Source organism: Sapajus apella, unplaced genomic scaffold (assembly GCF_009761245.1).
Source record: "Sapajus apella isolate SASKATOON/1434 unplaced genomic scaffold, GSC_monkey_1.0 scaffold234, whole genome shotgun sequence".
Classification (NCBI taxonomy): Eukaryota; Metazoa; Chordata; class Mammalia; order Primates; family Cebidae; genus Sapajus; species Sapajus apella.
The window spans coordinates 322,327-348,824 of NW_022437174.1; the positions used below are offsets into that span (position 1 = coordinate 322,327).

General features: G+C 58.3%; 1 protein-coding gene across 1 annotated transcript; it reads right to left on the reverse strand.

Annotated features, from left to right (window-relative positions):
• Positions 1–1,458: 1,458 nt before the first annotated feature.
• RNH1 (ribonuclease/angiogenin inhibitor 1) lies at positions 1,459–16,311 on the reverse strand. The gene is made up of 10 exons (XM_032271489.1): positions 16,158–16,311; positions 10,109–10,228; positions 8,089–8,259; positions 7,451–7,621; positions 6,691–6,861; positions 6,442–6,612; positions 6,125–6,295; positions 5,659–5,829; positions 2,055–2,225; positions 1,459–1,721 (listed from the first exon to the last, which is right to left on the reverse strand). Exons 2-10 carry the CDS (start codon positions 10,207–10,209, stop codon positions 1,634–1,636), a joined length of 1,386 nt encoding a protein of 461 aa, XP_032127380.1. The 5' UTR covers positions 10,210–10,228; positions 16,158–16,311; the 3' UTR covers positions 1,459–1,633.
• Positions 16,312–26,498: the final 10,187 nt, after the last annotated feature.

Genomic DNA, 26,498 nt, shown 5'->3' on the forward strand with positions numbered 1-26,498 from the left:
CATGGGGTACGGGGTGTGGGTGGCAGGTTACAGGGTCTCCTGGGCGCTGCTCCTCACCGTGGGCATGGGGTACGGGGTATGGGTGGCAGGTTACAGGGTCTCCTGGGCGCTGCTCCTCGCCGTATTGGGTAGGGGGTGTGGGTGGCAGGTTACAGGGTCTCCTGGGCGCTGCTCCTCGCCGTGGGCATGGGGTACGGGGTGTGGATGGCAGATTGGACACAGCCTGGGGGGACCCCGGGAGCCAGATGCACCCTCAGCCCCTGCTCTTCCTCAGGCCCCAGGCTTCAAAGAGCTTTACTGATACTGCTTTTGGGGAAAGTCTCAACCCATTAAGTCATGAGGCTGGAATGTGGAGCAGCTTCCTGGGCTCAATAGGGTGGCGTGCTGTGGCCACGGAGCCTCACCCAGCAAGTCCCTTCGCCACGGTCACGGCCACTCATACCTTTGGCCTCTGCAGCCTGCCCTGCCCCACCCTGCCCTGTCCGCCTCTGCAGGATATGCAGGGCCTCAGCATTCTGCCCTGTGCAGGTGGCAGTAGGACCCCTCAGGAGAAAATGCCACCTCATCTTCCCACTGCAGGGGCCCCTCCCCTCCCGCACACCCCGAGTCCCACACCTCCCCGTCCGTCACTCCATGCTGTGTCCCCGCTCACACCGAGCCACGTGTCCCGGTGGGTGGAGGTGGCGCCCTCCTCGCAGTCCTGGTGGCAGCCCCTGGGAGCCCTCCTGGCAGCTCCTCAGGCCCAGACAGCACCCACGGGCTCCAGTTCCTCACACCAACAGCCAGTCCAGGCTCACCCTGGGTGTCTTACCCCAGGCAGGCCTGGCACCACCCATTTCCCCAAAGAGCCCTGTTCCTCTCACTGGGGGTCACGGTTACTTAGAAGCTAAGATTCTGGGTTACGTGTTTTATTTTTTTTTTGAGGTGGAGTCTCAGACTCCATCATCTCCCAGGCTGGCGTGCAGTGGTGCAATCACGGCTCACTGTAGCCTCCACCTCCCAGGGTCAAGCGATTCTCCTGCCGCAGCCTCCCAAGTAGCTGGGATTACAGGCACCTGCCAGCACATCTGGCTCATGTTTGTATTTTTAGTAGAGATGCGTTTCATGTTGGTCCAGCTGGTCTCAAACTCCTCCCGACCTCAAGTGAACTGCCCACCCCGGCCTCCCTCCCAAAGTGCTGGGATTACAGGCGTGAGCCACCACGCCTGGCCCCAGGTCACTTTAAAGAGCTTTACTGGGCCAGGCCAATGGCTGACACCTGTAACGCCCACACTTCAGGAGGCCAAGACCAAGAGCACCAGCCTGGGCAACGTGGCAAGAGTGAAACAACTTAGGCAGAGAGCAGCTCATGCCAAGTGGCATGGTGCACCCAATACCAGCACGCTCACAGGGACCCCAGGAAGGACGGGAGCCCGATACCAGCACCCTCACAGGGACCCCAGGAAGGACAAGAGCCCCTCCTGCCAAGAAAGTGTTTTAATGAATATAAAGTGTCCAAAATATACTAGCAGAAATGAGCTGATCTGAGCGTTTCTCTTCAAATCCAGGATACGCAGGGTGAGAGCCCAGGGGTGCCTTGAGGCGGGTTGTCCAGGGAGAGCAGGTCTCAGGAGCCCGGCGGGGAGGAAGCGGCTTAGGAGATGATCCTCAGGGACGGCTTCTCCTTCTCCAGGGCCTGCAGCTGGTTGTCCATCTCCAAAGACCAGTAGATGTCGTACAGGCTGCACGGGCCAGAAGGAAGGCATAAGAAGGTGTCCTTGCCCGGCCCTGCCCACACCTGCCTGGCCCCACCCACCCCCCAGACACGCCCACACCCCATCCGGCCCCCACCCACACAGCCCAGACAAGCCCACACCCGGCCCCCCCAACATGCCCACACACCCAGCCCCACCCACACCCCATCCGGCCCCCACCCCCACACCCCAGACAAGCCCACACCCGGCCCCCCCGACATGCCCACACACCCAGCCCCGCCCACACCCCATCCGGCCCCCACCCACACAGCCCAGACACGCCCACACCCCACCCGGCCCCACCCACACGCATGCACGTACACCAGCTGCTCCAGGAGGCAGGCCGGCTGCCGCACGCTCCCCATCAAGGCCAGGATGCCCTCGTCCCCCAAGCAGTTGTTGCTGAGGTCCAGCTCCCGCAGGCTGTGGTTGGCCAACAGGGTTGCGGCCAGGCTGCTGCAGCTGCTGTCACTCACGTCACAGTCCCCCAGCCTGGGTGGAGCGGGATGGGGATCAGGTGTGTGGGTAACCCCCCATACAGGCACCAAGGAACGAGAGCTAAGCAGAGCTCTGACAGTTAGGGCTTGAGGAATATCTCACTTTACAGCTTTACTACTCAGCTATTTCCTTTTATTTAATCCTTTATACAATCCTGTATTAGTTTATAGAAATAGGGCTTGAAGGATCCCTTTATATAATCCTCTATTTATAATCATATAATAGTTGATAGTATGAGTGCCTAAAGAATATTTTCCTACATATATACCTACAATTATATCTTAGTTCATAATCGGAGGAATGCCTAGAGCAGACACAGGGCAGAGCATGATTTAAGGGAAAACAGTTACACCAGGACAAGAACCCACGGCCCAGGCGGCAGCGTTCAGTATCGTAAAGATACCCGCTGCATGGCAGGCTTGGGGCGAGGGCCACTCCTCCTGATAAAGGAGTTGTAGGACCTTGCTCCAGTTCTGTGGAAGGTGCCCTCAGAACGGCAATCCACCTTGGTGACTGTGAACTTTATCAGCTCTTGCTTCTGTGCTGCTCGAAAAGCATCTTCCCATAGAACCCACTGGAAGCTGCCAGAAGGTGGCGGTAACCCTGACAGCTCTGTCACTGCTGTGTGACTTAAAGCATCCTCCTATAAATCTTCTTAGAAGTAGTTTCCCGTAGATAGAAGTATCGCACACTGCACCCTCTTCACTGCGCACGGCCCACCTCCATGCCTCGGTGACCTAATGGGGGTGGACCCCTCACTGCACACGGCCCTTGCCTTCGTGGGAATGGGCCCCTTGCTGTGCACTGTCCACCTCCTGGCCTAGGTGACCTAATGGGGGTGGACTCCTTGTTTTATTGCTCACGGCCCTATCACCATCCTTAAAGATGACTTCACTCACTGCCCTGCCCCCTAACCTGTACACAATAAATACTCACGCTTCTGGACATTCGGGGCCTCGCCTAACTCCGCTCATAGGTGGCGTGGCCCCCGAGCCCAGCTGTGGTTTCCTTGTACTTCTGTGTCCTGTCTCTTTATTTCTCTGACCCTGCGCCTCAGCACAGCATAAGGCTCACCCCACGACCCTGTGGGGCCCTCAGCCCTACAAGGGTGCAGGCATGCCTGCCACTCCACTGACCGACTGGGCGTCCTGGTCCTGGGGGCACGGGAGAGGCCCACGCTGCAAAGCCCAAGCTCCGACGCATACATATTCTCGGCTGCTCAGGACCCTCGGGTGGGGCCGTTCCCCAAGGCTCGGCCTTGGCAGCTTGTCTCAGGGTCCCTCTGTGGCCCTGGGCGGGTGTCCGCCACAGACAAGGCAGGCACACACAGCCCCTCAGCAGGGCACAGCAGACTGACTCCCTGAGCAGCTCCCTCCTACGAGGGGGAGAAAGGACCAAAGGGAGACAATGTCCACCCACAGAGCCACACCCGCCCTCTGCTCCCCGCCGCCTCAACATTGCCTGGCCCCGTGGGGCTGAGAGGAGGGGCCACAGAGACCGAGGGCAGCTGTGTGGGGAAACGAGGGACGGTGTGGACGGGCCTGAGGAAGGCACAGTGGACAACGGACTTCAGGCTTCCAAGAGAGACTGGGTTACAGGCCAGACAAAGGACGGTGGAGAAAACCCGTCACTCACTCCCCAGGGTGCAGCCGGCAGGACCCCCACCCCGGCGGTGGCTCAGGCAGACAGGCCCGCAGTGACCACGACCCAGGGCTCCTTGCCCCACCTGGAAGGCCCACAGGGTCCCGGCAGCCAGGATGGCGTCCCGAGACAGAACTAGAAATCCGTCAGGAGGAAGCCCCCGGGAAACGCCACAACTCGGCCTGCCCAGCCCCCTGCCCAGGGCTCCCAGGCCTCACTCTGCACTTGGTGCCCAGCCCAGGATGACCAGCCACCCATGGAAAGCCCCGGCAAGAGGCACAGGTGAAGCAGCACACAAAAGACAAAACACTGATGGTGGAAATTCAGTAGACTGCTTGGCGAACGAGAACATCTCCCAGAAATAAGAACAAAACCTCGAAGAGACAGAACATTTGGAGAACACAATTAGCAGGCCAGTCCAGGGGACCTCATGACAGGCTCATGGGCACACCAGAAAGAAAGGGGCCGGGCGCGGTGGCTCACACCTGTAATCCCTGCACTTTGGGGGCCGAGGCGGGCGGATCACCTGAGGTCGGGAGTTGAAGACCAGCCTGAGCAACATGGTGAAACCCCATTTCTACTAAACCTGACCAATTTGGAGAAACCCCGTCTCTACTAAAAATACAAAGATCAGCTGGGAGTGGGAGGCTGAGGAAGGAAAGTTGCTTAAACCCGGGAGGTGGAGGTTGCAGTGAGCTGAGATTGCACCACTGCACTCCAGCCTGAGCAATAAGAGTGAAACTCTCAAAAAAGAAAAGAAAAGAAAAAGGAAGGAGAGGAAAGAACCACCAAAGGCATAATACTGTCTTAGAAGAACCAAGTATCCAGCACAATAAAAGAACCAAGGCACACATCAAGGCAAAACACATGGAACCCCCAAACACAATGGGCAAACACATCTTTAAAAGCTTCCAATGAGAAAAAGCACATCGTGCACACAAGATCATGGTGGCTCACACCTGTCATCCTAGCACTTTGGGAGGCCAAGGCAGGTGGATCACCTGAGGTCAGGAGTTCGAGACCAGCCTGAGCAACATGGTGAAACCCCATTTCTACCAAAAATACAAAAATTAGTCAGGCATGGTGGTGCACCCGTCATCCCAGCTACTTGGGAGGCTGAGTCTGGAGAATTGCTTGAGCCCGGGAAGCAGAGGTTGCTGTGAGCAGAGACCACACCACTACACTCCAGTCTGGGTGACAAGACTCCATTTCAAAAAAAAAAAAAAAAAAAATCACAGTGGATTAAGAATCAGAACAGCAAAGTCCTCCCTGGAAGCCAGAAAATGATGCAGAAACACCTACCAACTCTATGGGAACATCTGTAGCCCAGAATTCTATACCCAGCTGAATTTCTAGCCCAGAATTCTATACCCAGCTGAATGGCCCAAGGGCAGAGCAGATGCACAACGCCTCCAAAAATTACCTTCTGCAGAACCTGTTCTTAGGAAGCCACAAGACAACGTGCTTTAACAAAGGGAGGAAAGCTGGGAAGACATCCTGACCCGGGGTTCCTGTGTGGCAGGAAGGTGGGCGGGGCTTCCAGAAAGATGGACCACAGGGTGGCCAGGGCAGGCTGGAGCCCCGTAAGGCTACCAGGCTTCATGAACCAAGACCTCTGACTCTGATCAAAGTTAAAATGAGAACTAAGCCAGAGTGGTGCCACCACCCTGCCTTCCCCAGCACACGAACACCCATGCTCTGACACGTGTTCTCACACAGATGCTCGTGCTCACAAACGTGCACATGAGCTCCCAAATATGCATACTCATGTCCCTCACAGACTCACCAGAGTGACCGCAGCACAGAGGCGGGCTGGCCCAGGCCCTGGCAGAGCTCCTGCACGCCTGCGTCCCCCAGCCTGTTCTCGCTTATCTGCAGCTCCAGGAGAAACTTATTCTGGGCCAGCACTGAGCTGAAGTGGGAGCAGCAGGCAGCTGTGAGGCTGCAGGACTTCACCCTGTGGACATGGACAAGGACTGACGCCTGGCAGGGGCCCAGGCTGGCCCACAGCTGCGACCGGCCCTTCCCCTAAAGGCCCCACATGGACCTGAGCAGAAACATCCGAGAGCCTCCCAGCTTGTCAGCACCTGAGGCTGGTCCTCAGCCCCAAGCGGTGTCCCCACCAAACCACGGGCTGCTCCCCGGCCCGTGCATTCTGAAGGTCAGAGCTGAGCCTAGCACCTCCCCTGGCCTCCTCGGTCACCCTGGCCCTCTCTTGGGTGACAGGGTCACATCCCACCAGCCACACTCACCACAGAGACTCCAGCTGGCAGCCAGGTTCCAGCAGGCTCTCACACAGCAGCCGGGCACCCTCGTCCCCAAGGTTGTTGCCAGCCAGGCTGAGCTCCTTCAGGCTGTCCTTGGCCCTCAGGACACGGCACAGATCCACGCAGCTCTTGGCGGTGAGGCCACACTCCCAGATCCTGTGGGAGACGGACCCCCGTGGACTTTCCTCAGCACTGCGGCATGGCCTGGGTTGCGTCCAGGGGTGGGGGAGGGATGGGGGAGGGCTCCAGGGACAGCCCGAGCCCCTGACCCTCTGGGAGGAGGCCTTGGGGAGGTGACTTACCACAGGGTCCTGAGCCTGGAGCTGGGGTGCAGCAGCCCTGGGCATAGTTCCGCGATGCCCACATCGCCCAGCTTGTTGTTGCCCAGGGCCAGCTCCCGCAGGGAGGCCTTGGAGGCCAAGATGCTGCACAAGTCCCTGCAGTTGTCTGAGGTGGCACCGCATTTCTCCAGCCTGGGATGCAGGTCATGCCTGAGGCACACCGGACGCCCCCGCCCGTACCCTGCACACCCCCCAAGGCCCAGCACCTACTTGAGCGTCTCCAGCTGGCAGGGGGAGTCCTTCAGGCCCTGGCACAGTGTGCGGACGCCAGCCTCGTCAATGTCGTTGTTGCTGACCGTGAGCTCCTTGAAGTCTGGCTTGGCCCTGAGCACCGAGGCCAGGTGCTCGCAGCCGGCAGAGGAGAGACTGCAGTATTCCAGCCTGCGAGGCAGAGCGAGCTCAGCGCCACACGGGAATGTGCGCCAGCCGAGGGCACGATGCCAGGGAGTGTGGGGGTGCTGGCGTCTCTTCCCCCCAGCCCCCTCCTGCCTGGGCACCAGCTGGGAGTGCTGAGGGCCTCCTAGAGACTCATCCAGGGTGGCTGGTAAGGGACAGCCAGCCAGAGGCTCAGGCCTCTGTGGACACTGGCATTCATTCCTGCTGGAAACCCCTCACTAACCAACGGCCCCACCTCAGACTCTGGGACCAAACCAGGCCCAAGAGAAAGAAACCAGCATCCAGAGGGCCGGGCCACCTGCCATGCCAGCTGTGTTCAACTCACGGTGGCCGGGCACCCCACACACTGGGGTGCTGAGTGCAGCCTGACTCAAGGCCACACCTGTTCCCACTGTCAGGTCCCAGGACAGCTGCTCCTTGCCAAGGGCAACTGGAAGGGGAGGGAGGGCAACGACGGAGCCCCCCAGGGACCCTGTGACCTGAGTCCACTCATCACGGCTCCTCTCCTGGCAGGCGCCGTGCTGTACAGGGGCTGCTGGAGGGGGGCACAGCCCCGGGAAGGGCACACACTCACTGCAGCTTTTCCAGGCGGCACTGGGGGTCCAGGAGTCCCTCACAGAGCAGCTGCAGGCCCGCATCCCCCATGGGGTTGTCGCTGAGGTGCAGCTCTTGCAGCGTGGGCAGGGAGCGCAGTGTGCCAGACAGGACTCCGCAGCCGGCCACCGTCAGGTAGCAGCTCTGGAAGCTGAGCAGATCTGGCTGTCAGCAGGGCTCCCCTGAGCCAGCTACTGCCCACTTCACCTGCTGGAGCCCGGAGCCTGGAGCCCAGAGCCCGGAGCGGCACCCTGCAAAAGGCAGGCCTACACCTACTCCTTCCCTGGACGGGATCTGGGGTCTCCAGGCCAGGAGCAGGGGGCACACGTGTGGCTCAGCCCAGGGAAGCCTTGTCTGCAGAAACCCCTTCAGCAGGGGTCCGGGAGAGCCAGCCAGAGGCTCAGGCCTCTGTGGACGCCAGCATTCCAGGGATGCCGGAAGCCCGGGGATGGCGGGCAGGACCAGACCTTGGGCGCAGGAGCTGGGACAAGGCAGGAGGGGCCCTGTCCCACCGCTGTGAGGCCACCAGGCCTGTCTGCCTGTGGCTGATGCCGGAAGTGCCCGCTGCCACCACCTGCCTGCCCCCAACGCCAGACCACCAAAGCAGGCCCACCTCACCTCAGCTTCTGGATCTTGCAGGAGGAGCTCTGCAGGGCCTGGAGCACGCGGTGCACGCCGGCATCGCCCAGCTCGTTGTTGCGCAAGTTGAGCTCCGTCAGCGCAGGGTTGGCCTGGAGGGCAGAGCTGACGTCCTTGCACTGGGCCTCTGTGAGGCCACAGTCGTCCAGCCTGCGACCGGAACCCAGGGTCAGGTGGGCCACGGCTGGCGCCGGCCTCAGACCCCACCACCCCCCACGCGCAGGGGACGGCGAGTCGCACGGGACGTTGTAGAAGCAAAACGTGAGCTGTGAAAGTTCCCCGATGCTCGCACACGGGCAGACGTGTGCCTGGCCTAACGCGTTCTTCACTTCGACCGTGCGGCACTGACCTCCAGGTCTGTCTCCAGGGAAAAAGCAAACCTGTCCGAGGAAACAGCTATGGGAGCTGCCTGGAACAGGCACGTCTATAAACGGTAACACCAGCTTCTAGCGTGATCAGTGAACGTACTCAAGTGCTTCCTGATTGATGAGTAACTGAATAAATGCAGCTAAGAAGAAAACCAGGTCTTGCTCACAAAAGAATGACAACTGATAAATGTGGAGAAGAGGACTGGGTGCCATGGCTCACGCTAGTAATCCCAGCACTTTGGGAAGCCGAGGCAGGCGGACCACGAGGTCAGGAGTTCGAGACCAGCCTGACCAACAAGGTGAAACCCCATCTCTACGAAAAATACAAAAATCAGCCAGGCATGCTGGCGTGCACCTATAATCCCAGCTACTAGGGAGGCTGAGGCAGGGGATCGCTTGAACCCGGGAGGCGGAGGCTGTGGTGACCCGAGGTCAAGCCATGGTGCTCCATTCTGGGTGACAGAGCAAGACCCTGTCTCAAAAAAAAAAAAAAAGGAAAAAATTACAAAATCCTAACGAGACAGATGTCACGGGAACCACTGTCCGGCAGGAGCCTCTGATGCGTGCTGAATGCGGCAGGTTGAACGCAGACGCGGGGTGAGCAGAGCCTCAGCAGCCCCGCCAGCCCGCACCTCAGCAACCAGGGGTGCACCTGTGGCGCTAGAACTCGGGAGGTTGAGGCAGGAGGATCGCTTGAGCCCAGGGGGCGAGGCTGCAGTGAGCCACGATTGAGCCACTCCAGCCTGGACAACAGAGCGAGGCCCTGTCTCTAAAAATAAGAATTTAAAGTATCTCTCGAAGGCACTGATCCGTCACAGAAAGAAAAGCAGTGACATCACAGCGGAGAGGGCGTCAGGATGTGCCCCGCAGGCCCTACAGCACCTCCCCGAGTTCCTCGCACAAGTGCGTGGCTTCCACCAGGGGAAACCATCAGACACACCCCAAAAGAGGACACCCTACGTCCGCCTGGCCAGACACTCGGACCACCAAATGAGGGGACGGTCACAGAAGGGAGAGGGCTACGGAGACGGAGGACAGTCAGCGGAAAAGGGCAGGGTGGGAGAGGAGACGGTCTGGAGGTGCTGGGCCGGCACCAGGGTCCCACACACACAGGACCGCCTCACCAGGGGAGAACAGTGCGGTCCTCCCAACTCCTCTGCGAGCCTGATGCTACTTCAGATAACCAGTTAAAAAGTGAAAAGATGAGGCCCACGCAGGCGCTCGTGTCCTGCTGTGAAGCCACTAGGTCTGTGAGGACCTTGAGGGCCGAGGACTCCCATCCCCCAGCTTGGCAGGGACAGCCAGTGCCCACGGATGCCCACTAAGGGGGCCCAAGCTGTGTCCTGCCCTTGTGTTTCCAGGAGAGGGAGAGGGGCCAGACACTGGAGCCAGAGACCTGCTGGCTGGTGCCCTCCCACCTTGGCCCACGCTGCACGAGCCCAGATTGATGTTACATTCCCAAAGGTTGAAAAGCAACACAAGAATCACATTTCACACACGTGGAGGCTGCACGGAATTCACACTCCCCATCTATAAACAAGGCGTTCCACAGCCGCGCACCCTTCAGAGGGAGCTGCCACCCGCAAGCCTGCCCCTGCCGGTGCCCCGAAGCCTCCCGAGGGCAAGTGTACCTGACCGCCTGGCACCGCTGCAGCAGGGGGAGCAGCTCGGCCCACCTAGCATCGCTCAGCTCCTCGCACTGGATGTCCACGCACTGCATGTCCACACTCATGGCGGAGGTGGGGAGTGGCCTGGGTTGGGGGCAGAGGGAAGAGAACGTCTTGGCGGAATCCCCTCATCGTTTTACCAGCTGGAGAGTCTGCAAATTCTGCCACAGGGCTGACACTTCAGGAGGAGCCACAGCCTCTCCCGGGCCAGCACTTCCCACCTTTGCCTCCAGGAGCAGGGACCAGACCCACCCCTGGAAAGGCCACCATGGGCAGCAGAACTTGGGGACACAGATGCCAGCCCACCTCCTGACTGATGCCACCCAGCCTGTGGGCACCTCCTCCTGCCCCACAGAGGCAGGGACAGCAGCAGCCCAGGAAGCCCGACCTCTCATTTGCCTGGGCAAGGACAGGGTAGGGGTGGGTGGTCGGAGACCTGGGCAGGGGAGCAAGGGGGCCTGTGCCTCACTCTGGAGACAGGTGGACTGGGCGGTCCAGGCAGGCTGCCCATAAAGCCGGAGACCTCCCAGGATGCCAGGATCCTGGACCCTAGCACCCTCCACACAACCAGGCTCCACGGCCCTGAAACAGCTGGCAGGAGGGGCACCAGCCACAGTGTCCCGCACAGGGCAGGGCAGGTGGGGTGGGCACTCGGGGTGTCAGCTTCCATGCCCCCTTCTGGGGCTGGGGACTCTGCACCAGGCCAGGGCAGGTTCCCTGCCCCACAGCACGCCAGCCTACACAGAGGCCTGGCTGTCAGGCTAACTGGGAGGTCAGCCGGGGACGGGCACAGCTGCCACACCCTGAAACCTCCCCAGGGACAGGCACAGAGCCTGAATGAATGAGACCGGCTGTCCTGAGAGCCCAGCTCAGGCACCCACCTGCCAGAGGCCTGGGGAAGAAAATGGTCAGGCTGAGACAGCCACCCCAAAGCCTGGTAGGGGGATACATTCCCAGAGCACCTGCCAAACACTGGCCTGAGGGCCTCAGCAGGGCGGGAACCTGGAGAGGAAGGCGGACCATGGAGGTAGCAGTCCTGATGCCATGCTGGCGGGGGGCGCAGTAGGGAGAGGGCTCTCATCCAAGAACCACAGAAAGCGGGCCGGACGCACTCCGGGAATGACGAAGCCCCAGCTGCCCTTCACAAAGACAGCACACAGTACAGCGCAGAGGCTGCCGCCGCCCCAAAACCCCGGCTTCCTCAGACTGTGTGCCTGGCACCCCTCCCAGGGATGGTTCTGAGGCCGCCAGTCCACTCTGAGTGGAGGGAAGAGGCCCCTGGTACCAGCCGGGAGCAAAGAGCAAGGCTGCGTTCAGGTCCACACGCCTCGGCGCCGGGCCTGCAAGGACGCTGTGGCAAAGGGCGGTGACACCCCACGGCCCCACACGGAGGAACAGAATCCACCCGGCCCCAAGCGTGTGAGCAAACCCGACCAGGGCGTGGCCGCCCAAACCCTGACTCCAGAATCGAGTCATCCGGAGGCACTGTGGGCGGAAGGGGGGGAAGCAGAGCCTTAGGCGGCTCCCCAGGCTGCACACGCTCCCCGAATCAGCCTGACAGTCCTGTGTCCTCTGCACCCAGACGAAGGTGACCCCAAGGTGTCTTCCTCCTGAGAAAGCTTGGTGGGGGCTCAGGGTGGCCAGCACTCCCGTGACCATCTGAGACTAGGGCTGTGGGACGGGCTCGGTCCCCACCACTCAGGCTTGGCCAGACCCTGCTGTAGCCCCAGGGCTGCACCCTGGAGCCAGGAGGCACATCTCAACCTGTGCAGGACTGAGCCCACTTAAGACCCCATGAGAATGTGGGTGTGTCCGCCCTTCTCTGTGCCTGGAGGAGGCCCCCACTGCCAGGCGGCAGCCTGCTATGGTTGAGGCCCTGATGGTCCCTTATCCACAGACCAGACCTTCTCAACTTTACGGGAGGTCTCCGCAGGGCCCACGGCCTGAGCCCCACCCTGGGGAGCCACATGGGAGGGAGCCGTCTGGAGGCCACTTCAGGTCCTTCAGTTCCGACGTGACCAGGTCGTGGACACAGCGACCACCGGGGGCGCGGGGGCCCCCCTGTAGGGAGACACGGGCCATGCTCAGGTGACACGCAAAGGGTCTGGACCCTGTGACCCCCGCCCCCACCCCGCGTCGGGTCCCTGAACCGGCTAGTTCTGGACTGCCTGCCCCGTACTAAAAGGCTGGGATGGGACCTCAGAAAAACACGGAGGGGCTGTCCCCTCCTCTCCGTCCCCGCCCACGCCGACTCAGGCCAGGACGCTGACCCCGCGCCACCGCAGACTCGAGGCCAGAGCCGCCCGGGGGTCCTTCTGCACAGGCGGGGGCGGGGAGTCCACCCGGGGGGCCGCGCAAGCCCGCTGGTTCTCCCTACCTGACCCTCGGGGCCCACTCAGCCCCCGGGCTCGTCCCAGTTACTACCCGGCCTTCCCACTCCCCACCGGGCCCAGGGGGAAGCCTGACGGCCGCACCCCGTTAGCCACAGTCTGGCCCCAACCAGCCTTTCCATTTAACCTCCCAGAACAGGCACCTGCACCCGCCTTCCCCAGTCATCCCTCCAGCTCCCTCAGCCCCGACCGCCCAGGAGGGACTGGCCCTGCCCCTTCCCACAGGCAGGCCGGATTCCAGGAATTCCCTAAACACTGAAATAAAGCAAACCTGAGACACCCCTTTTTGCTGCCAGACTGGAGACCGATGGCAACAGTGGATGATAATTTGTTGTGGCTGAGGTGAAATGGGCGAGGCTGTGAGGAGGGTTTTCGGAGAGCAGCTGGGCCGTCCTGAAAACTTTGTAACACCCTCGGTTTCCATCAGGCAAGAGTTCTTCATGCCTGAGCTTGGGAAACATGTTCAAAAATCTTTTGTCTGGTCCCGCCTTTCTGGATCAAACCAATGTGCGACCTGGTAAAAGCCCCATGAAACTGCATACCTCAACCATACCTCGGCTTTCTATTGAAACTGCTCTCTATAACCCAAATGTGAATAAGTAATTAAGGACTGTAATTTCCTCCCTACCCAGACAATGTGTAAACAAATGCTAATCTTGACTTTTGTGAACCACTTAAGTAACAATCAGAATGTCAAAAGTCCCCTGGCCCTCGGGGTGTCCGGAGCCCCTCACCCTCATCTCTGCCCAGGAGGTGATTTACAGAATCCACCAGCCCTCAGAACATCTGAAGCCCCTCACTCCCGAGGTGGTTTTATGGGTATAAAAGGTCTTGACACCCTCCTTTCGGGGCCGCAGGTTGGAGAGACGAGAGTCCTCTGTGGCCGCCAGCAATAAAGACCCGGCAATTTAGCATAATTTTGTCTTGGTGTTGACTTTATACGCTCAGGCCAGTACAACAAATGTATCTTAAGTGTGTTCCGTGGATGTCTCACGTCTCTCTAAAATGCATAAAACCAAGCTGCATGAAAAGTGACAGTGCAGAATTTATTAAAAAAAAACTCGAGCTGCCCCAGCCACCTCAACACATTCTCATGATCTCCTGAGAGCTGTGTCACCGGCCACACTCACTCATATTTGGCTCAGAATAAATCTCTTCAAATATTTTACACTAACCATTCTTTTTTTTTTTTGAGACAGAGTTTCACTAGTTACCCAGGCTGGAGTGCAATGGCACGATCTCGGCTCACCGCAACCTCCACCTCCTGGGTTCAGGCAATTCTCCTGCCGCAGCCTCCCAAGCAGCTGGGGCTACAGGCGTGTGCCACCATGCCCAGCTAATTTTTGTATTTTTAGTAGAGACGGGGTTTCACCATGTTCACCAGGATGGTCTCCATCTCCTGACCTCATGATCCACCCGCCTCGGCCTCCCAAAGTGCTGGGATTACAGGCGTGAGCCACCAGGCCCGGTCTATTCTTATCAACAGTACGTTTTTAAAAATAAGAATGGCCCTGAAAGATGTCCACAACCTAATCTCCAAACCCCTGGTGTCATCTTAAAAGGGACTTTGCAAATGTTGAGACGCTAAGACTACCCTGGGGTGTCTGGGTGACCTGCATAAAATCATGAGGATTCCTATGCAGAAGGCAGAGAAGACAGGTTTTCAAGATGGAAGGAGGTCACCTCCAGAAGTCGAAAGCGGCAAAGAAGATTCTCCTTGGGAACCTCAGGACTGGCCTTGCCAATACCTTGACTTTAACCTCCTAAAACCCACTTTGGGCTTCTGGGCTCCAGGCCTATAAAGCCACCTATCTGTGGCAAATTTTTTATAGCAGGGATGAGATCATAGCCAACTGCAGCATCCTCCTCCAGGGCTCAAGTGATCCTCCTGCCCCAGCATCCCAAGTAGCTGGGACTACTGTCGGGCACCACACAACTGGCTAACTTTTTCTACTGTTTGTAGCGATGGGCGTGCACCACTAAACTGGCCAGGCTGGTCTGGGGCTCCTGGGCTCAAGCGATCCGCCCACCTCAGCCTCCGAAAGTGCTGGGATTACCAGAGCACCCAGCCCAATGTAACTTTTTTTTTTTTTGAGACGGAGTTTCACTATTGTTCACGCTGGGGTGCAGTGGTGCAATCTCGGCTCACTACAAACTCCGCCTCCTGATTTCAAGCGATTCTCCTGCCTCAGCTCCTGAGTAGCTGGGATAACAGGCCCCTGCCACACGCCGGCTAATTTTTGTATTTTTAGTACAGACGGGTTTTAACCATGTTGGCCAGGCTGGTCTCGAACTCCTGACCTCAGATGATCCGCCCGCCTCGGCCTCTCAAAGTGCTGGGATTACAGGCTTGAGCCACCGCGCCCGGCCCCAAAGTAACTCTCAATGGCCACATCCTGTGTAGTCAGTCTCCTGCTTGTCTGCGGTTTACTCAGCTGATCACTAAGACATTTAAAACTCACTTCGAGCCGGGCGCGGTGGCTCAAGCCTGTAATCCCAGCACTTTGGGAGGCTGAGGCGGGTGGATCACGAGGTCAAGAGATCGAGACCATCCTGGTCAACATGGTGAAACCCCGTCTCTACTAAAACTACAAAAAATTAGCTGGGCATGGTGGCACGTGCCTGTAATCCCAGCTACTCAGGAGGCTGAGGCAGGAGAATTGCCTGAACCCAGGAGGCGGAGGTTGCGGTGAGCCGAGATCGCGCCATTGCACTCCAGCCTGGGTAACAAGAGCGAAACTCCATCTAAAAAAAAAAAAAAAAAAACTCACTTCGGATTTTTAGGCTTTCCGCCATTCTAGAAGAGGGCCCGCCCGGTCCCAAGGCCCTTCTGAAACACTGCCAAGCCGCCCTCCGGAAAGGGCGCCTGGGTCCTCCGGCTTCCCCAGGCGCGTGGGCACCTTGGCTGGGGCCTCTCCGTCGTCTCCGCCAGCGCTGGCGGCAGCCCCGAGCCAGCCCCCCGCCAGCCCCCCGCCAGCCCCCCGCCAGCCCCCCGCCAGCCCCCCGCCAGCCCCCCAGCGCCGTCCAGTGACGTTCTCCTCCGCGCAGCCCCAGGCGGCAGCCTCGCGGCCCGACATCCCGCCCCCGGGTGGTGCCGGGGCGAGGCTCCGCAGCGAAGGGCGGGGGACCCTCCTTCCCCGACCGAGACCGCCCGCCTTTCCCCAACGCCCAGTGGAGGGCGCCGAGCGGGTCTTCCCCAGGGCGGTCATTCCCGGAAGGCCGCTTCTTTGGGGGAAGAAGCCACGGCCTACGGGATTTGGGGAGGGGCGCTCGGCGCGGCCAGCGGCGGTCACGCGCTCGCCGACACCCACGGAACCAGGTGCTCGGCGCGCGAGGACGAACCGCGCCGGCGCAGCCGCGCCCCCGCGCAGGACTTCCGGCGCGCCCCTCAGGGCAGCTCGTGACGATGGCGCCATCAGGGCGAGCCGCCGCCGCCGGGCCGAGCCGCTGCCCACCCAGCCGGCCGCTACCCCGGCCTCCCCGACCCTGCCCCCCGCGGAAGCACGTGTCTTGCCGGCGCGGCAGGGGCCTCCGTAGCGCCGAGCGCGCGTCCAAAGGAAGCCCCACCAAGGGTGGCGCGGGGAGGCCTGGCTACGGGCTGACGCACCGCTGGCGCTACTGACCTCGGGACGGCTGGCGGACGGTCGCGGGCCTGGAGACCGAGAGCCAGATGGCCGACTTCCTTCTCGAGCGTGCGGAACGGGATGAATGAGCCGAGCGCTCCAGCCGCCGGGGTCAGCGGCGCAAGCGTGCTGGAGCCGGCGGTGGGCGTGGCTCGACGCCGGGGGCGGGGACTAGTGGGCAGCGCTCGGCGAAGGGGCGGGGCCTGGCAGGCAGGGCTCGTTCGGCGACGGGGACTGGTGGGCGGGGCTCGGTGAAGGGGCGGGGCCTGGCGGGGCACAGTGTTGGTGCCCGGGCAGGCTCTGGTGAGCGCGGCTCGGTTCGGGGTCCGGAAGTCTCCTTTGGGGGCGGGGCCTCCCCTGGTAGGCGGGGCCTGGTGGGCGCTGGGGCGGGGCCTGGTAAGCGCCGGCGCGTGTTGTGGGCCGCCCGCCGGCCGACGTGTCTCAAATGCCAGAGAATCCGCGCGGGAGGCCGGGCGCGGTGGCTCACGCCTGTAATCCCAGCACTTTGGAGGCCAAGGCGGGCGGATCACCTGAGGTCGGGAGTTCAAGACCAGCCTGACCAACGCGGTGAAACCCCGTCTTTAAAAAAATCATTTTAAAAAGGCAAATTAAAAATAAATAAAGAAAAAGAATCCTGGGAGGAGGAGGCCGGAGCCCGGAGCTGCGGCGCCGTTGGAAGCGGAATCCCAGGCGCGGGTCGAGCCTTGCTGGGGTGCAGCGCGCGGCCCCCAGGGAAAGTGGCCGCCTCGGGCCAGAGGGATCCGAGAGGAGCTCCGCGTGTCGGGGTCGCCACCTCGGTAGAGGAGCTCGTTCGTGCCGAGCTCGCGACCCCCGAGGGAGCCGCGGCCCCGCGTCCTCGCCGCCCGTGCTCGTGGGACCCCCGCCCGCAAGGCTCGCGGAGCTGCGGCCTCGCCCCGGCGCTCTGAGCGCGGCCCGAGCGGCTCCCGCGCCCCCTCTGCGGCCGACATCCGGACGGTGCTGCGCGCTGGGGGCGCAGGCCGCTTTCCAGACCAGCCTGGGAAACGCAGAGCGCCCCCGCCTCCACGAAGAGTGGGTTTAAGTTTTTGACGAGTCCCCCATTCGCAGAATTGACATTTTGGCAGATGAAGATTGCAAGTAAGGAAGCTGCCACATTCGTTCTTTAGCGACGTGTTAAACCTCTGCTCTGACTGCCTTTCTTCCTTATTTCGGGTCTCGCTCCGCCGCCCAGGCTGCACTGCAATGGCGCTCCCAGCTCACTGCAGCCTCCGCTTCCCGGCTCCAGTGACCCTCCCACCTCAGCCTCCCGAAGAGCTGGGACCGCAGGTGCCACCACGCCCGGCTGATTCTTCTGTTGTAGGTACGGAAGAGGGCTCCCTGTGTGCTTAGGCTGGTCGTGTACTGGGCTCAAGTGATCCTCCCATAGTGCTGGAATTACTGGCATGAGCCACTGCACTCAGCCTGTTCATCTTTAAAGGTGGTCCGGCTGGGTGCAGTGGCTTAAGCCTGTAATCCCAGCACTTTGGGAAACCGCGGAGGGCAGATCACCTGAGGTCAGGGGTTCAAGACCAGCCTGGCCAACATGGTGAACCCTCGTCTTTACTAAAAATACAAAAATTAGCAGGACATGGTGGCGCGCACCTGTAATCCCAGCTACTCGGGAGGCTGAGGCAGGAGGATCGCATGAACCCAGGAGACAGAGGTTGCAGTAAGCCGAGATCGCGCCACTGCCCTCCAGCCTGGTCAACAAGAGTGAAACTCTCAAAAAGGGGGATAGAAAAGGAATCTCCGTCTCAAAAATAAGGTGGTTCCCGCGCGCGCGCGCGCGCACACACACACACACACACACACACACACACACACACGCCGGCAGGCAGCCCCCCAGGCTGTGGCCCTCATTCTGTACATGTGACCAGTAGCTGATTACTTAACCCTCTAAGTTTTGGAGGCTGGATGTGAGGTTTAGAACTCGTCACAGGAAGCTAGAAGGGTGCTGCCAGCTGATTCCTGGCCTGGCTGTCTTGACTGCTGCAAGAATTACATTTTTGGGAAAGCTGCTAAAATGTTCTGGTTTCACTTCTTTCTTTTCTATGCCATGACCTCTTAACATTTGTTCCTGGCAGTTCTCATAAGAGTGAAGAAAATGTAGACCCGGTGTGGTGGCTCACGTCTGTAATCCAAGCACTTCGGAGGCCAAGGTGGGCGGATCACCTGAGGTCGGGAGTGAAACCCCGTCTTAAAAAAAAAAAAGAGTGAAGAAAATGTTAGAAACGGCCGTTGGGGCTCCCTTTTCTGACACCCTGTGGGGAAGGTGCCCGGGTATGTCCGGGCAGAGTCCGGCACCAGCACCGTGTCTGGCCAGGCTTCCCTCCTGGACAGTACGGCCACAGCCCCTGAAAGGATGTCTTCATTTTTATTTTTGAACTTGTCGGCTCCCCTAGTTATGTCTTTATCTTTTTCTTAAACTTACCCAGTTCACTCAGTATGGAATTTGGAGTATCAGAAATAGTCCCACCCCCAGCTTTTGCTTTTTGTTTTTTTATTTGAGACAGAGTCTCACTCTGTCGCCCAGGCTGGAGTGCGATGGCGGAATCTCGGCTCACCGCAACCTCCGCCGCCTAGGTTCACAAGATTCTCCTGCCTCAGCCTCCCAAGTAGCTGGGATTACAGGTGCACGCCACCACACCTGGCTAATTTCTGTATTTTTAGTAGAGACAGGGTTTCACCATATTGGTCAGGCTGGTCTTAAACTCCTGACCTCGTGATCCACCCACTCAGCCTCCCAAAGTGTTGAGATTTCAGGCGTGAGCCACTGCCCCTAGCCCACCCCCAGTTTTATACACCGCCCCGGAGCTGACCACTCTCGCCCACTTCTGCTGGGTCCTGGCCAACTCCAGTGTGCTTTTCCTTCTGATCCCGCCCCATACAGGTCTGATGGCTGTTACCCTTTCCGTCCCCGCCTGCCGCCCTCTGACACAACCAGCCCCACCGGGCTACATGTTAGCGTCAATGGGGAGCTTTTACACTCTCCATGAATGGGAATCCAGGGACAGGCTGAGGCAGGAGACCCCTCGTGTTTATGAGGCGCCGTCTAGAGAAAGTATTGTGGTGCTGAACGCCTGAGTCCCACCGAAGGGGGAGATGCAGCAGGGTGACTCTGGGTGCAGAGACCCTGTGCCTGTTCTACTTACAACTGTATCCAGGCCAGGCGCGGTGGCTCACGCCTGTATCCCAACATTTTGGGAGGCCAGTGCAGGCAGATCATTTGAGGTCAGGAGTTGAAGACCAGCCTGGGCAACATGGTGAAACCCCATTGCTACCAAAACACCAAAAAATTAGCTGTGCATAGTGGCGCATGCCTATAATCCCAGCTCCTCGGGAGGCTAAGGCAGGAGAATCACTTGAACCCTGAAGGTGGAGGCTGCAGTGAGCTGAGACTGCAGCGCTCACTCCAGCCTGGGTGACAGAGTGAGACCCTGTCTCTAAATAAGTAAATAGATCGTAAGTTCATCTAAAATGCCTTTTTAACTAAGTATATGAACAGAAAGTGCATATAACGTTAAGTATAGCGCACACTGGATTTTCACAGGCGACGTGTGAAACGGGAAGGCGCTGGGGATGAAGTAGCAAATATTTGGGAATTCTGCCTGGTTGGCGGCTGTTCCGGGTTCATATGTGAGTGGTCACGTAGTTGGCAGTTTTTCTTTAACTTACACTGCGAGTGACCGGCTGAGTTTTGGTGACAAGATTGCTCTTAAGGTTTGGAATGTAGGGTGTGCCCTGATTCATGGGCTAAGCTCTGCCACCTAGCAGGAGGCGTTCACGATAGAGCGGGCTGAGGGGAAATCGTGGCATTCCCCATATGGGCTCCTCACTGCAAGTGACAAGGGCTTGCTGTAAGCCACCAATTTCAATCAGACAGGAAGCAGGCCAGTCAGCAGCACAGTGTACGCTTCCGGAGACCCACCTCTCAGGTCCCAGGCATGACCCGCTCCTTCCCTCCTGCACAGAGGCAATCAGACACCCCTACAGGGCCTGTCGGACACCGAGCTCACCTCTGGGAAGTGAAAGATACTCAGAGCACCAGCCACCACCTCCCCCGCAACACACACACACACACGCACACACACACACACACACGGCGCTGTAGGGCACGCTGTGCAATGGTGGGACACGGGAGGTCTCCACTGGTTAACTCAGTGAGGTCAGGTGACTTTTTTTTGAGACAGAGTCTCACTCTGTTGCCCATGCTGGAATGCAGTGGGGTGATCTCAGCTCACTGCAACTCCCAGATCCCAGGTTCAAGTGATTCTCCCACCTCAGCCTCCTAAGTAGCTGGGATGACAGGCGCCCGCCACCACGCCCGGCTAGTTTTTGTATCTGTAGTAGAGATGGGGTTCCACCATGTCGGCCAGGCAAGTCTCAAACTCCCGAGCTCAAGGGATCCGTCTGCCGGCAGCCGTGGCGTCCAAGGGTGCTGGGATTATGGCGTGAGCTTTCTTGAGATGGAATCTGCTCCTGGTGAAGATTTAGAATATTCCATAAGCTTGGCTGGTACAGCAGCAGTAGGTTTGAGAGGATTTTCCAATTGTGAAAGAACTCCTGAACTTCTGTGGACAAAACGCTGCCATCAGCATCACATGCTGCAGAGAAATCTTTTGTGAGAGGAAGAGGCAGTCAGTGTGGCCAGCTTTCTTGTATATATATATATATATATATTTTTTTTTTTTTTTTGAGATGGAGTCTTCCTCTGTGACCAGGCTGGAGTGCAGTCTCGGCTCACTGCGCCCTCCGCCTCTTGGGTTCAAGCGATTCTTCCGCCTCAGTCTCCCGAGTGGCTGGGACCACAGGTACATGCCACGACGCCCAGCTAATTTTTTTTTTTTGTATTTTTAGTAGAGACGGGGTTTCACCATGTTGGCCAGGCTGGTCTTGAACTCCTGACCTCAGGTGATCCGCCTCCCTTGGCCTCCAAAGTGCTTGGATTACAGGCGTGACCCACCAAGCCCGGCCTATATTTTAAGTAATTGCGAGCCGGGCGTGGCGGCTCCTATCTGTAATCCCAGCAATTTGGGAGGCCAAGGTGGGTGGATCACTTGAGGTCAGGAATTCCAGACCAGCCTGGCCAACATGGTGAAACCGTCTCTCTATTAAAAATACAAAAATTAGCTGAAGGCCGGGCGCGGTGGCTCAAGCCTGTAATCCCAGCACTTTGGGAGGCCGAGGCGGGTGGATCACGAGGTCAAGAGATCGAAACCATCCTGGTCAACATGGTGAAACCCCGTCTCTACTAAAAATACAAAAAATCAGCTGGGCATGGTGGCGCGTGCCTGTAATCCCAGCTACTCAGGAGGCTGAGGCAGGAGAATTGCCTGAACCCAGGAGGCGGAGGTTGCGGTGAGCCGAGATCGCGCCATTGCACTCCAGCCTGGGTAACATGAGTGAAACCCCGTCTCAAAAAAAAAACAAACAAACAAACAATCAAATTAAAAAACAAGAAAACAAACCAGCTTCAAAAATGAACAAAGAGCTGCTCACAGTGGCTCAACGCCTGTGGTCTCAGCACTTACAGAGGCTGAGGCAGAAGGATCACTTGAGGCCAGGAATTTCAGACCAGGCTGGCCAACACAGTGAGACGCCATCTATTCAAAACAATCAAAAGCCAGTAACCAGGCATGCTGGTGCACACCGATAGTCCCAGCAACTCAGGAGACTGAGACAGAAGGATCACTTGAGCCAGGGAGGTCGAGGCTGCAGTCACACCACTGCACTCCAGCCTGGGGGACAGAGCCAGGCCCTGTCTACAAAAAGTAAATAAACAGGCCAGGTGCGATGGCTCACATCTGTAATCCTAACACCGTGGGAGGCCGAGACACACGGGTCACACTGAGCTCAAGGCTCAGGAGTTCAAGACCAGCCTGGACAACATGGCAAGACCCCATCTCTACAAAAACAGTTTTTTAAATTAGCCTGGAAAGTCTAGATTGCCATGAGCCATGATCACTGCACTCCAGCCTGTGCAATGGTCGGGCGGCGGGGGCGGGGGGGGCAGCTTGTTTCAAAAATAAATAAATAAAATGAAATGAAAAATAGGCCGGTCACGACAGCTCACACCTGTAATTCCTGTGTGAGCCCTCCCTTGGGGAGGCTGAGGCAGGTGGACCACCTGAGGTCCTGTGGGATGTAAACAAGCTCCTCTTCAAAGTTGACTTTCTTGTTAGCACTTATTTTGTTTGCTTTTTGTCTTTGTTTTTTTCCTTTTTGTGGAGAACAGGGTCTCGCTATATCACCCAAACAGGTCTGAACTCCTGGGCTCAAGCCGTCCTCCGCCTCTGCCTCCCGAAGAGTGGGGATTACCGGGTGAGCCACAGCGCCCGGCCTTCTTTCTTGTTAAAGAATAAATTCTTCTTGCTTTTTGCTAATAACTCTTTATTAAGCCCTATCCTGTGCAGCTGTTAAACATGCTCACAAGCACGTAGTACATTCTGTGTCCTTGTGCTTTGACCAAGGTATCTGTGCTGGACGTGCTCACAGGCATGTCCCAGCTCTCCATTGCTTTTACCTGCTTAGAAAAGTTTTAAGCTGTTAGCCAATCAGGTATTAGTTAGATTGTGAGGTCTGGCTCCAGCCAACAGAGACCAGACACAGCAGTAAGGACGACCCCAAGTGCGTGAACGATAAATATGTCTGCTTCTCCTTTGTTCATTGTACTCTCGAGGCAAGACAGCTGGCGAAGTACCCTTCCTGCAAGAAGCAGAAACTACCTTGCTGAAAGACCTTTTGTCTCAGTGCTAATTTTTCTTTGCAGCACTAAGCATCTGTTTCCAACAGGTCAGGAGTTCAAGACCAGCTTGGGCTACCTGGCGAAACCCTGTCTCTACTAAAGTACAGAAAATTAGCCGGGCACAGTGACAGGCATCTAGTACTACACTCAGAAGGCGGAGGCTGGAAAATCGCTCGAACCTGGAAGGCAGAGGTTGCAGTGAGCTGGGATGGAGCCACTGCACTCCAGCCTGGGTGACAGAGTGAGACTCTGTCTCAAAAATCATCATCACAGGCTGGGTGCAGTGGCTCATGCCTGTAATCCTATCCCTTTGGGAGGCCGAGATGGGTGGATCACGTGAGGTCAGGAGTTCAAGACCAGCCTGGCCATCATGGTGAAAACCCATCTTTATAAAAAAAAATAATAATCATCCTAATCACAAAATAAAAACAAAACCAAAAATAAGATGAAGACTTGAACACAAACTTCAGCAAACGGGACAGGCAGCAGGCACAGCTGCCCTAAGGAGACATCCAGGCCGTGGCCAGCCACGGACGGCAGACTGAAGCCACGGTGAGATCCCACAACACGCAGAAGCTGAAAATCTCGGCCACGGGCGGCAGGACTGCGAGGCATCTAGCTAGGAGGGCAAGGCGCTCAGCCCACTGCAGAGTCAGGCGTGAACCACAGGACCCCCTGCACCCCCACCCTACCCCGTGTCTCCCCTAAAAAACCAAAGTCTATGTCCGCAGAGGCACGGTACCCAAATGCCTATGGAGGAGGCTCCCGTCGTCACGGGCAAGACCTAGCAGCAAACTAAATATTCCTTAGCAGGCGGACAACCCGCGTTGCACATCCCCACAAAGAAATACTGCTCGGCAGAAAGTCCACGGGCGCACACAGCCTCCCACATTAGAAACGGAAACGTGCCACGCAGCACCGCAAGCCACAGGCACCGCAAGCCACAGGCACCGCGTGCAGTGAAGCCTGCCACTCACGTGTCTTCCCGACTGAAATCTGTTACAGGCCCCAGCCCCCGCCCACGGCCACCCTATGTGCTGCTTCTGAGTTTGACTATTCCCTCACAGCAGAGAAATCATGCAGAATTTCTCACTTGGCGAAATGGCAGGGCAAGGTTGTTTCTTGTTTCTTTGTTTCTTTTTTGACGTCGCCCAGGCTGGAGTGCAGTGGCACAATCTCGGCTCACCACAGCCTCCACCTCCCGGGTTCAAGAGATTCTCCTGCCTCAGCCTCCTGAGTAGCTGGGATTACAGGTGCCTGCCACCACACCTGGCTATTTTTTGTATTTTTAAGAGACGGTTTCACCATGTTGGCCAGGCTGTTCTCGAACTCCTAACCTCGTGATCCGCTCATCTTGGCCTCCCAAAGTGCTGGGATTACAGGCGTGAGCCTGCACCTGGCTTTTTTTCCCCCTTAGGATAGGGCCTTGCTCTGATGCCCAGGCTGGAGAGCAGTAGTGTGATCTCAGCTCCCGGCAGCCTCAGCCTTCTTGGGCTCAAGCAATCCTCCCACCTCGGCCTCTCGGGTGGCTGGGGCTGCAGGGCACGCCACCACACCCAGCTAGTTTTTGCAGTTTTGTTGTGTCGAGGTCTCACTGCGTTGCCCAGGCTGGTCTTGAACTCCTGGCTTCAAGCAATCCTCCCACCTCAGCCTCTCAAAATGTTGAGATTATAGGCATGAACCACCATGCCTAGCGTCCCCCTGCTTCAAGGCTGAGTGATATTCCACTGTGAGGAGAGGCCCTGCTTCTGTTTGTTTTTTGAGATGTTGTCTATTCTGTCACCCAGGCTGGAGTGCAATGGCGCGATCTCGGCTCACTGCAACCTCCGCTTCCCAGGTTCAAGCCATTCCCCTGCCTCAGCCTCTCTAATAGCTGGTAGCTGGGATTACAGGTGCCTGCCACCATGCCTGGCTAATTTTTCTATTTGTTTTACCTCCTCCTTGTATAAATTATTTATTTATTTTTAGTAGAAACAGGGTTTCACTATGTTGGCCAGCCTGGTCTGACTCCTGACCTCATGATCTGCCCACCTCACCCTCCCAAAATGCTGGAATTAGTCATGAACCACCGTGCCCAGCCTGCGCCCCTACATCTTCATCCACGCCTCCCCGATGGACGGTGTTTCTGCATGGCCCCGTGGGACCGCTGTGGCCGGCTCTCAGCTACCAGAGGCCTCTGTTGGAAGGAGGCAGCTGGTGGGGAGTCCTAGCAGGGCTGTGATCCGAGGGGCAGGAGAGGGCAGGACGGAAGCTGACCTCCCCCCGGCTTCCTCTGCCCCCTCAGCAGTCAGCAGGGCCTGTCAATCAGTGGGACCTGGTCAGCTGGCCACTGGGGGACCTCAGGCAGAGGGTTTGTCCTCTGGGCCTCCCTGGGACATTCACGGCACCAAGGAGGGCTCCTCAAGAAGGCGAGACACAGGTGCACTGAATCTAGCCCTGCTGCGCAAACCTCACCCTTTACACAAGACCCGAGTCCCACCGAGGGAGGGGCCGGCCCCCAGCCCCAACGTGCATCTGCATCTCCAGGACCACCCCAGGTGGAGGGAGCTGAGTGGGGCGTCCCGACAGATGCAGACGATCGCCTCGGGCCACGGGGGTGACTGACGAAGACCTGCACACACACGTGAGCGGGACAGCCAGGCCTGGCTGGAGAGAAACACACACCACACACGCGTCCACCCACATACACATACACGTGCAGGGCCAGGCCTGGCTGCAGAGAACCACACACCACACACACATCCACCCACATACATGTGCAGGGCCAGGCCTGGCTGGAGAAAAACACATATCACACACACGTCCACCCACATACACGTGCAGGGCCAGGCCTGGCTGGAGAGAACCACACACCACACACACATCCACCCACATACACATACATGTGCAGGGCCAGGCCTGGCTGGAGAGAACCACACACCACACACACGTCCACCCACATACACATACACGTGCAGGGCCAGGCCTGGCTGGAGAGAACCACACACCACACACACGTCCACCCACATACACATACACGTGCAGGGCCAGGCCTGGCTGGAGAGAAACACACACCACACACGTGTCCACCCACATACACATACACCTGCAGGGCCAGGCCTGGCTGGAGAGAAACACACACCACACACGTGTCCACCCACATACACATACACGTGCAGGGCCAGGCCTGGCTGGAGACAACACACACATGTTCACCCACATACATGAGCACAGCCAGGCCTAGCTGGGAAGAACCACAGCACACACGTGTTCACCCACATACATGAGCATGGCCAGGCCTAGCTGGAAACACACCACACACGTGTTTACCCACACACTGATACACATCACACACATGCAGACAGTTCAGGGAGGGGAGGACACTGACTCCAGGCCCGGCTGAGCTGGGCAGCACCCTGTGGTGACGTGTGCAACCACCCCACGATGTCACCAGTGCCAAATGCCCGCCGTGTGTGGAGCAGCTGGGGATATGGTGGGTGTCCGAGGGGCTCTCCGTCAGGACGCTTTTCTAGGCAAGAGGCGCGTCTCAGCACAGCTGCCCTCCCCCACAGTATGAGGACAGTCACCACCAGTGGCCG